The sequence below is a fragment of the Perca fluviatilis genome, chromosome 11 (assembly GCF_010015445.1).
Source record: "Perca fluviatilis chromosome 11, GENO_Pfluv_1.0, whole genome shotgun sequence".
NCBI lineage: Eukaryota > Metazoa > Chordata > Actinopteri > Perciformes > Percidae > Perca > Perca fluviatilis.
In genome coordinates, this window is record NC_053122.1 from 33,649,518 (window position 1) to 33,661,970 (window position 12,453).

The 12,453-nt window shown below is 40.4% G+C and overlaps 1 protein-coding gene across 1 annotated transcript; it reads left to right on the forward strand.

The window, feature by feature from the left end:
* The first annotated feature begins 8,281 nt into the window (after window positions 1-8,281).
* On the forward strand, window positions 8,282-12,228 carry rpl5a (ribosomal protein L5a). Its single transcript, XM_039816651.1, has 8 exons — window positions 8,282-8,421; window positions 8,789-8,858; window positions 8,976-9,091; window positions 9,178-9,312; window positions 9,529-9,731; window positions 10,398-10,575; window positions 11,713-11,801; window positions 12,067-12,228. The coding sequence occupies exons 1-8, from the start codon at window positions 8,419-8,421 to the stop codon at window positions 12,167-12,169; spliced, it is 897 nt and encodes a 298-aa protein (XP_039672585.1). The 5' UTR covers window positions 8,282-8,418; the 3' UTR covers window positions 12,170-12,228.
* Window positions 12,229-12,453: the final 225 nt, after the last annotated feature.

A 12,453-nucleotide genomic window follows, 5' to 3' on the forward strand; every position in this document is an offset into this window, starting at 1 on the left:
ACACACACACACACACACACTGTCCTGAACTTTGTCCACATTTAGTCTGAATATCAGTCACAAGCTGCAGAGAGACCGCAAAACCCTCTGCTCCTCAGACTGAGACACACACACACACACACACACACACACACACGCACACACTCCCTCCCCTCTCACTCTCAGAAATTAATTTTCATGTTAGTCAGCCATGACAGTTAAACAAAAACACTGATTCGTGTTTTGATAAACGAGTCCATGGGTGACATAATCTTTGCACATTTGCATCAGTACAAAAATAAATCAGTTAAGTTGCTTTTCAGAATTTATTTCCTTTCATTAGTACAAGCTGTTATTCTCATTTAAAGTCTGGATTACTCTTTCTTTGTGGAATTATAAATACAAAATGTTAAATTTCTGTGACTCATTTCACTTTAGACCACATTTCATGTTGGTGATTGGCATTTTTCTCATAGCTCCTATCATGCCAGCACTTGGCCTTCATTAGAATGAATTAAAGTATGATTCTAAAAGGTTTCATTTGCTGAAAAGGGTCAAAAAACGTCCAACAAAATCTAATTCTCACCTCTGTGCGGTTTCTCACACAGAAGGCCACGAGCACAAAACCAAACTGTTAATTCTCTTTTTCACCTGCAGAATTGAGAGAATTTCAGACTTGAAAGCAAAGTTTAGTTCATGTCAGATTATTGCTACAAACACATGGCAACCTACAGTATGGACAGATCATGGTGGCTCACTCACATCTCAGGAAAGACATTCAGTTGAAATATTATATTTTACAGAATATATTATGGAATTCAGCTGCTGACATTGACAGCATTCAGACAGTCCTCGTCAGAAAAAAAGTGAACATTCAAACTCAGAGTAACACACTGACTCAGAACAGGAAACCAAACGCAGAGTGGAGAAGACGCTATCAGTGTTGCCACAGCCTCTTGTCTCTCTGTAAACCCCCCCCCCCCCCACCACCTCTTCCCCCACAGACCTTGATTCTCGCTCTTTTGAGTCTTACAGCAAGTATGTGATTGAAATAGAAGCCCAATCGCAGTGATCACAACAAGGGGAAAGGGGGTGGGGGGGTTATTGTATTTATGCTTTGCTTTTTCGCAGCAGCACCTTTTTTTTGTCAAAGGTGCGGATCACAGTCGCAGGGTTAAATAAAGACTTGTGCTGGTGAGCCATGAGGTTATTTTTCTCAAGCTCAAGTCCTTTCGGCCCTCGCAAGGATAGAGAGAGAGACTTGTGAGGACTCCTCATAGTTTTAAATATACCTGAGGCTTTCATACCACATGTATGTGAATGCTGTCAAGAGGAGCAGAGTGCTCACGCGGCGGCTTGTCAAAATGCTGTCTTGATTGTGACTCAGTGCAATTCAGTTTAAAGTGAGATGTATATACAGTACCATGTGTTTGTACCATTTGCTAAAAAAAGTGTCAATTTTTGGCTCATGTCACAAAATATGGAAACAATGATGCAAACGGTAACACAAGTTATTAGTCTGTATATATATATATATATATATATATATATATATATATATATATATACTACAGGCCAAAAGTTTGGACACACCTTCTCATTCGATGTGTTTCTTTATTTTAATGACTATTTACATTGTAGATTCTCACTGAGGACGATCCTATGAATGAACACATATTGTTATGTACTTAACAAAAAGTGTGAAATAACTGAAAACATGTCTTATATTTTAGATTCTTCAAAGTAGCCACCCTTTGCTTTTTTTGATAACTCTGCAAACCCTTGGTGTTCTCTCAATGAGCTTCATGAGGTAGTCACCTGAAATGGTTTTCACTTCACAGGTGTGCCTTGTCAGGGTTAATTAGTGGAATTTTTTTCCCTTATTAATAAAAATGCAAAGGGTGGCTACTTTGAAGAATCTAAAATATAAGACATGTTTTCAGTTATTTCACACTTTTTTGTTAAGTACATAATTCCATATGTGTTCATTCATAGTTTTGATGCCTTCAGTGAGAATCTACAATGTAAATAGTCATGAAAATAAAAAGGAAACGCATTGAATGAGAAGGTGTGTCCAAACTTTTGGCCTGTACTGTATATATATATATATATATATATTCCTTTTGCATGCAGACTGTAATAAGTCAGTTGATGTATTTCTATGGGTTGCCATTTCAAAACTGGCCAGGGACAGTGGATGAACATTAGCCTGTTGAGCTAACTCTGGCTTATTTTAAGCTACCATGCTTTTGATTAATAAGCACTGTCCCTGTCAAATACTCAAATGGAGAAAATTATCAAGTCAGTGAAGTGGCTCAATGAAATCATGTTACACAACAATATCAAGCTGAAGTTTGCTAACATAAGCTAACATTAGCCCCCATAAGACACTGGTCATATACCAGACCAAAACTCCCGAGCGTTTTGAATTAGGCCAAGGTGCGTTTTAATGGCCGTGGAGTCTACTTTTCATTTGTAAGAGTTTTTAAAATGTACTTAGCCTCAGTCTTAAGTGAGACTGCTGACGAGTGAAACTCAAAAACTTCTTGCAGACTCAAATAGAAAGAAGGGGGTACAAAAGTCATTCAGTCTTTTCTGCAGTTTTATACTTCCAGGAATTCAGACTTCAGAGAAGAATTTAAACCAGAGTTCTTTTTTTTTTTGTCGTCATATATAATCACACAAAGTAGATTTGACACAGTGTACTGCATTGCAGTGGATTCATGCCATGATAGTCTATTGTGGCTAAACTGTCTTTCCCTGGGTTAGTCTCTGTTTAGTCCCAGGCTCTCAGTGTGAGCGTTCACCTCTGCACCTCCACTCTGTGAAACCACATCATGCTATCTCATCCCCTCACAGGTTCCTTTGGCTCCAGAACTCTAACCACAGTGTAACAACCTCCTCCCTCTCCCTTTTAAACTATCTCAGTCCCTTTCCCTCCAGCTGCAATCTGATTTTAGTCCCTTTCCTTAGGTTTAACTGCATAAAGCAACCCCCTTTTCCCCCTCCCCCACCCCCTTCCCTGCCAGTCCGAATCTCTTCGAGCTCTCAGCTGGCCCCAACTGCAGCCACCAGATAGGGACCGAGTGTGAACACAATGAATGATTTACTGGACGCTGCTGACCGCAAGACAGTTATTCTTTCACACAGGAGGTCCACAAACGTATTGTTTTTTTTCTCGCCTATACTCTCACTTCATATTTTTTTTTTGTCCTGCAGCAGAAAGGGGAGCTTTTGTCTGAGTAGCTGCACATTGATTTGATTAATGTTATGGTTTACTTGTTAGGATGATTATTCTCATTTAACTCTTAACTGTTGTATGATCATATACCCCAAAGGTCCTAAAATCTTGGCCCAGGGTCAGCGAGGCCACGTTTTTTTCTAACTAAAAAAAAAAAAAACCCTTAGAAGTGTGAAAAAGAAAAAAAACTGGAAGAAACTCTCACGTTATACTAAACAGATGTTTGGATTTATGCTGTAAACACTCCACAAATCACCTCCCTCATCCATCACTGTGATCAGCAGCTCCCCTTGTTTGTAACCAGCCCGTTTCTGGTTGTAAATTTCCCTTCCAGATACTGAGAATATCATCGTGGGGACGTTGGTGTGGTGTGGATGTGAAGAAACCTGCTCGGTGCTTCCTGGTCATTGTGTCTCTGTGCACGTCTGGGGGTTGAGGTGGCCGTTTGAAAGGTCAGAGTTCAACATGCATAGTCATGCCTAAATAAGCCTGCAGTTCATGTGTGTGTCTATGCATTCTTTTATTTCCTGTGTTGGGTGTTTTTAAATACTTTTCATAGCGTTTACACTGCTGGAGATATGTAAATAATCTTGGCTATAATGTTGATTTTTTTTTTTTTTTTATATTTCCTCCCCGAACCCACTTTCTCCCCCATTTCTGCTCTGTTGCAAGTGGCAGTTTGTTTCAGCTGATGCTCTATTATCTGTAGTCAGTCCCTCGGTAGCATTCACACAGAAAACACCACTCTGTCTGTTTCTGCATGGTGTGTAAAACACTGTTCACATGATGGAGGGGGGAGAAAAAAGGCTGGGTTTTCACACAGAAACTTTAACTCTGCACCATCTCTGCGGTTGCAGAAATATGCTGTCTCGTGTTAAAGTTGTCAGAACTCATTTTAGTTTCAGCACAACTGATTTGGTTTTTGCTGTGTGTGCAAACAGGTGAAATCACTTTAACCGTATTGTATATCCATATCATTCGAACGCTGAAAAATATGTTGCAGGTTAATGAGGTATATGTTGCGGTTGTAATTACACCTGTTTCTTTTCTTCGTTATGAACTAAAAATGGCTAAGGACCTTTACAATATTTCTGCATGCACATAGAAATAAATCCATCTGCAATGAGCAATGAGAAAGAGGCAGGAAAGACAGCAGCAACAGTGTGTTTCTTGTCAACAAAGTGCAGTCTTCTTATCTGTGGTGTGCCTGTTAACACATTTGTTGATGTGTGAATTTCTGCAAGTCATTTCTAGTCCAGCTGTCTCCTCAAAATCATCTTTTTTCAATTCTATTTTGTGACTTTTAGGATGAAAACACGAGCCGGCAGCACGCAAAACAATTACTGCTGGATCTCATTGTTGATATTACACAAGTACGGGAGGCAAAAAGCAACATATCAAAATGTAGGATGAGGAAAGTCAAGTGGACAAATGTACTACTAGTTTTACCCATTTGTTACTGACCCCACCCTCCGCCCCAGGCCGAACCCCTGTTACCCACTGACTAGTGCTGCAGAGGGATGACTGGACAGTTGCTTTTCTTTTCTTGTGAAATCAGTTCTGCAGAAGAGAGAGAGCTTGAGCGACTGCGAGCGAGCTGTCCACAAGAGTGACTTTGACTTTTCTTATCTAACACTGAGAACATCTGCACCGTGACAGTGAGGGATATTATCTGTCTCTGCTCAAACGGAAAAGCAGAACACTCTAGTTCCTTTTTTTCAGTAGTTGTCGATAGAGCTAACAGATAAACTCACACTGAACTACTGGTTTCATCATTTGACCAAGTAATCGTTCTTGGATTTCTTTTTTCCACAAAACAAAATGTGTCAAATGGACACTGAATTGTCTACGTGTCAATGAAAAGCAGCCTCCTTGCTCAGTACATGAATAAAACATGTATCACACAATATTTCAAATCTAAACTTATAACTAAATCCCGTCATTTTGGGGGGTGAAAAAAACACTAGTTTTGGAGGTTGCATATAAGTACATTTACTCAAGTAGGCCTTCTGTACTTTTTTTTCACATAGCTTACTTGCTCTTTGCTTGAGTGTTTCCAATTTTATGCTACTTTAAAATAATTTTGGAAAATACACTTATGCTTTCTCACTGAAAGTTAAATAAAAAAAAGATTGATACCGCTCTCACGTCTAAATATGAAGCTACACATCCAGATGCCACTTAGTTTAGCTTAGCTTAGCATAAAGACTGGAAATGGGGAAATGGCTAGCCTGGCTTTGTCCAAAGGGTAACAAAATCTGCCTAAACCAGCACCTCTAAAGCTATTAACATGCTATAGCTTATTTGTTTAATTCATACAAAAACTAAGGTGTAAACAAGGGTTCTGCTTCTGCACTATTTCAAAGGAATTAGGTTGACATTTTGGAACCACTCTTATTTCCTTTTTTTTTGTTTTGCCCTAGAGTTAGCTGAAAAGATTGATACCGCCCTCATGTTTGTGCTGTAAATAGGAAGCTACCGCTAGCAGCCAGCTAACTTAGCTCAGTCACTGTGCCCAGGCCAAGAAATTGTCCAGCACATAACCCCCTATAAAACCACAACTTGTCGTTTTTACACTTGTACAAATTAAACTAACACATTATAGCGTTAATTCGTGAGCTTTAGAGGAGCTGTTTTTCCCTGTTTCAAGGCTGCTAAGCTAAGAGTGTCCTAGCAATAGCTTCATATTTAGCTTGCTGTAGAGTGGTATCAATCTTCTCAACTCTCAGCTTAATACTTCCTCCAACACTGTTTCAATTTAAATAACACCAGCTATTTACTGCTGTATCAACAAAGAGTAACTTAAGAACTTTATTACCTCCACCAGGTAATTTGCAGTGAACCTTGACTACCCTGCTTAGCGGCACTTTATCATGGCTTCCGTTCAAATGGTTTGATACTGTTAAAGAACAAATACACCTTTTTTTGTTTGGTTGTTTTCTGTAACTGTTGTTACATTATTGTCCCATGTCCTCTTGTATGCTGTGTTTGCGGTTTTACCCTCTACTGCAAATCAAATTTCCCCCTCGAGGGACAATAAAGGTAAGAACTGCACTGAACTGAAGGAAGATATGTTTTCGGTTTGTTTGCCTGTCTGTCAGCAGGATTAGGGAAAAACTACTTGCCCGATTTTCATGAAACTTGGCGGAATGGTGTAGCCAAGGAAGAACCCAGTTAAATAAACACAAATTATATTTCACTTTCCTTAACATTGCAAGATAGGGCATGGTCTGCACCCTCCGAGTTCCCTTCTAGTTTATATAGCACTTTTCTGAACAAAGTTACAAGGTGTTTTACAATAAAAGTAAAACAAGAAAATATACTAAGATAACGACACAAGAAAAATAATGGAGATATAATCATGTTTTTTTTTTTTTAACAGCACAGATTAACAAGGCAGAAAATCCAGCTGCTTTGATTTTGTTTCATGTTGCTTCTTGTGTCAGGTGTTGAGTTTTTGGAAATTCCCTTAGTCTGTTCCGGATATCAGGACTGTTATCTGTGCAGTCCTGCGTCTGGATACATTCCTGTCCGTGTCCGTGACCTCTGGGACCTGATGAGTAATGCTGAGCCCTTTGAATGACACCACTCATATTAATCACAGCAGAGTTCAATGGGTGGATCAGCAGCAACGCCATTCCGGTGTTTGGCAATAGGGAGATCCACCGTGTAAGAAGCATGTTACTTTTACTGTTTTTGTTACTCATGTCACTCTATTGTCACTGACAAAAATTACTTTTTAGTCACAATTTTGCATTCACACAGGATTATCTGTAGAATAAAAAAAAACTATAAAGATATATTTTTTAAATTGTATGCTTAACATTCTAACCACAAGGTCCCTTTATTAGCTGTTTTGGAGCTTTCTATCCCACTTGTTACAGAAGTGTACTGTAAATGTTAATTTTTTTCTTCTTTTTTTTCTCCTTATAGCACCTAAAGGTTTCAACGCCATGTTGGCTTAAACATTTTGATTTGTATTTTTGACATAGGAAACAGTAAACAATCTATGAGAAAATGTTTTGTACGCAGGTGGACAGCTTGCTCAGACAAAAAATATGCCCCCCGATTCAGTGGTCAAATATTGTGATATCTCTGGATTTAAAATCCACCCATGCTTCCGAGGTATCATCCTTTTGACCTTTCCAGCCGTAATCGTCATCAGTTTGTTAAGTAACTCTATTTCACAACAGGGAAGGATGATACAAAAACAGAGCTGGCCTCACAAACTATCACAGAGTGTCAGGTTGTCTGAAAGCAAACAGGCCTCATCATAGCGTGTGTCAGACATATTGAAGATCTTCATTAAACCATTTCAATTGCTAAATCATTCTCTTTTCGTCCCTGCAATAGACAACTGGTTTTGGGATTCATATATTCATGAGCTCGCCCCAAACTAACTGGTTGATACAATGCAAATGTAAGTGGTTATAATAATGATAATTTACTTCTTCTTATTATTATTATTTTATTTTATTTAAATTGTTCATAATTTTACCTCTTTCCTTCTTTTAAATGCATTTAAATATTTGTAATTGTATTTGTAATAACTGTTGTGAAATTGTCTTCTCTTATCTGTGTTTTGTTTTGTAAAGGACTTAGGGCTGCATTTCTCGTAAAAAACTAAAAAAGAAGTGCTCTATTAATAAAGTATTGATATCATTATTTCACTAAAAACAACTGTCTATAGACCTTTTTCACACACAGACATGTTGACTTGTCATAGTAGGAAAAGCACAGTTGAAATTGATAACCTTAACGATGGCTCAGTTCCATCAAGTGTCCCAGTAAACTATTTCAGTGAGTCAGCATGCAAAATACCAGGGCCTCTAAGTGGAATGCAGCCATCATTAATGGTTTTGAATACACCTTGTGCTTTTCCTACTATGACATGTCAACAATATGTCTATTAGTAGTATTAATAGAGAATTCAGCTCCAGAAATACAGAAATAAATCGTTTTTGTATATATGTAACATACACTAAAGACCTAAATCACTGTGCAGAAAAAGAGCGAACCCGTGCTGTGTCCGTGTCGCCGCTGCCCCCTGCCGGTTCATGCGTGTTGTCCACCGGGGCCGCAGGGGGCGCTGCCTGCTCAACAGACGGCCCTACTCGTGAGGAAAAGTTGCCAGGTTAACTTCCGCCGCAAAGAGACACATCTGAGTCCAAGAGGAAGGCGAGTAAAATCCGCCTAAAATGGTGAGTAAACAATACCGATATACATTCAGTGCAGACAGTCTGGGTGTGTAGAGATTTGTTAGATGGTAGAAAAGGGTTTCCAGCCGTTTGAGTGTCAGATGTTCGTGGATGACCCGCGGTTGTTCGGTCGCACCGTGCCGGCGAGCTGCTGTGCTCCAGCGTGGCGCCTCAATGGCTGACGAAACCTCCGCTGACTTAACGTTACGTTGCAGGACACTCACACCAAGCTGTTAATAACCCATTTAAGTGATTTTATATGGCATTGTCAACACCGTGAAGTTTAAAATAGCTGACTTTTTTTGTGTGGTACGTATGCTACGCTTCCGGTTACAGCCGAGCATGGTAACGACTATGCTTTCCTTCTTAGGGTTTCGTCAAAGTGGTGAAGAACAAGGCCTACTTCAAGAGATACGAAGTCAAATTCAGGAGAAGAAGAGGTTAGACAATATTCTCTACACAACAGCTTTACAGCCTTTATTATTACGCATCATAAGGCTTTTTGTGTCATTAAAATGGTGCTTCGGTAATGATTGGCTCTTATGTCTAACATACAGAGGGAAAAACGGACTTCTTTGCCCGCAAGCGCCTGGTTGTGCAGGACAAGAACAAGTACAACACGCCCAAGTACCGCATGATCGTCAGGTTCTCCAACAGGGACATCTGCTGCCAGGTCAGTGACTAGGAGAACGAGGGGAAACTCATGTGGTCACATATTGGAAATAACCTGACTCCCCATTCTCGGTCTCTCTTGTCCAGATTGCATATGCAAAGATTGAAGGAGACCATATTGTGTGTGCTTCTTACTCTCACGAGCTTCCCAAATATGGCATCACTGTAGGCCTCACTAACTATGCTGCGGCCTACTGCACCGGGCTGCTGCTGGCTCGCCGGGTAAGACCACACACACACACACACAGAAAGAAAGTTGCAGGTGTCAGCACATGAAGAGGACAGTGAGATTTGTGCTGACTTTGCGCTTCAGATGTCAGATTTAGGCCATTGTATGATATTTTAAAATGAGTAAGAGTGTGTGGTCATTGTGTGTTTGCTGCTGTAACAGTTTTCTCACATCCTCTCTTTTGAACCTTCCCCCTCCTTTCTTCTTAGCTGCTGCACAAGTTTGGCATGGATCAGGTGTACGAGGGCCAGGTGGAGGTGACGGGAGATGAGTTCAACGTGGAAAGCATTGACGGACAGCCCGGTGCCTTTACCTGTTACCTGGACGCAGGCCTGGCCAGAACCACCACAGGGAACAAGGTTTTTGGAGCGCTGAAGGGGGCAGTCGACGGAGGCCTGGCCATTCCTCACAGGTCCGTATGATGAGACTGGCAGCATTTCATTTAGTCCTTTTTTATTATTATTATTATTTTTTTTTTTTTTTTGCTACTTCACTTCTGCACCAGATGTGTGGTTTCAAGTTAGGATTCAAAGTTCTGCAACAACCAAAATGTGTGCTTGAGTTTTACTTCCAAACTAAGCATGATGTGATTGCACCAATACAAGTCACTTCTCTCTCAGAAGTAACATTTTAGAGAGAGATGATATTAGGTGTATTTTTCAGACGTTTTTCCTCTTGCTTAAAGCCAATCATAATTTTTTGCTCTGTGGGGGTGATGACAAACTGGTCCAGTTTGTGGTTGCTGGTTCTCCTCTGCTTCTTGATGATGATACAAAGCACGCTGAGCAAAATGTAGTTGGTCCTTCATTTGCATTAGCTGATGTTTACTGTCCTTTCAAGACGGGGCTGAGAGAAGCGAGACGAACCAAAGCAAACACCACGTCATTGTCTCGGTGTGATTATTTTAGCAGAGCACTGCAGGAAGGATGACAAATTACTAGAAACCACAATTTTGAAGAACAAAACATTAGAAAAGTGCAGAAAGTCAGTTGCTAGTCAGCTGAGAGTTAGTATTTGGAAATGCTGACTTGACTCGGTCACTAATCCTAATGTGCTTTCTGCCCTTCCTTGTTCCTAGCCTGAAACGTTTCCCCGGTTACGACACAGAGAGTAAAGAGTTCAACGCCGAGGTGCATCGGAAACACATCATGGGCATGAACGTGGCCGACTACATGTCCTACCTGATGGAGGAGGACGAGGACGCCTACAAGAAACAGTTCTCTCGCTTCATCAAGAACGGAGTCACGCCAGACACGGTACGAACAAAGACGTCACGCGACACATTCAGGCTGCAGTAAAGCACCTCTGGCCATAGTTAGACGTGCAACCTCATCGTCCATTCTTTCGGCCAGATTTGCGTAATATAAAATTCTCTTAATTTATATTTATGCCAGTGTCCCGAATGAAATTGCTGCACTTAACCATCCTTTGGGAGTCCTGTGATACACATCCTCTGAGGAGAGTGTTCAGTGACAGGAGGTAATGAAGTCATGGAGCAGTCATGGATTCATGTTTTGCATTTGATGCACATCACTCTGCGTCAAGTAATTGTTTTTAATATAAAAGTGATTGGTACGTGTAGTCAGGACATGGACATGCATTGACAGGAGAAATATTTACAGAACGGTTAACTGGAAGTCATGTAAAATACGTTTTGTGGCTGACCGATATTAGTTGATTGAGATATATCTATATATTGGCGTATAGTTTGCTTAATAAGCAGTACATAAATGCCTACAGTATGTTTGAGGTTATTACAAACGGGCCTCCATTACATTATTTGTCCACCAGAGTGTACTGACAAGTTTATTTTGAAATTGTAAAATGTTGCTCAGTACATATTTTCATCATACTTCTTTAATGACCAAGTTCAAAGGGGCTGTAATTGATATTCAAGACATTAAAATGGCAATAAACAAACTATTTTACTATGTAAAGATATAGCTGAGCAGAGAGGTGTGGGTGGGTGGCCAGTCAGCCTGCGTGTGCATGTAATATGTTATATCTCATACGGTCTTATCAGTATGTACAAGACAATTGCAACAGTAAACGGTACCATCTGTGGACCCGCACTTAACTGTCCACAAACCACCCTGAAGCCCAGTGCTCAAATGTCGTGTCTCCTCTGCAGCTGCATCATTTGTGCATATTTACATGAGCCTTACTACAATGGTTTAGTTTGTCAGTGATTTCACTGCTGTGTTTGCTGGTTCTCTGCTTCTTGATGATGATACAAAGCACGCTGAGCAAAATGTAGTTGGTCCTTCATTTGCATTAGCTGATGTTTACTGTCCTTTCAAGACGGGGCTGAGAGAAGCGAGACGAACCCTCATGCACAGAGTGAAATGCCCCTAGATGTGACGCATTACCACGTGTCGTTTTTGTTCTTACAGGTCGAAGAAATGTACAAGAAAGCACACGCCAGCATCCGAGCAAACCCCGCCCACGAAAAGAAAGCCACAAAAGACGTCAAGAAGAAGAGGTGGGTGATTATTTCAATGTCATGATTGCATTTCCCTTTTCTGAGCCAGTATTGGTGAAGATGCAACGCAACATACACAAAATGTGACTATGTAACACTTAAAATACCTAAGTCACATTATTGATACCCTAAGAAAATAACTGCCTGTATTTAAAGCAAGCTCCCGGTCTTACGTATCGAATAGCTGTACTGGGAAGATCCCAGAACCTTTCCCTCTGCTGTGCTGAATGTTAATGGAGCTGTTGTTACGATTCTTTCCGGGCAGGTGGAATCGCGCCAAGTTATCTCTGGCACAGAGGAAGGATCGCGTCGCCCAGAAAAAGGCCAGCTTCTTACGAGCACAAGAGCAAGAAGAAGGGGACGGTTAGGTGTTCCGCTGCAAAAACCCAACACACATCACAGACAAATAAATTTATTACAAACCCAAGCTTTTGTCTTTCCGCCAATACTTTTTTGAATGAGTTGTATGTGCTTTTAACAGTGATTATCTTGAATCCACATGAATAACTGAAGAATGATAATGCCTCAGTGTGGTGTAGTGTACAATGGACCTGAACAGATTTAACAGGTTACAGTGAAGCGGTATGGTGTTTAATTGTGCAAAATCATGCTGGGCTCTTCAATAAGTAAACTTTTTTTTTTACATTTTCAA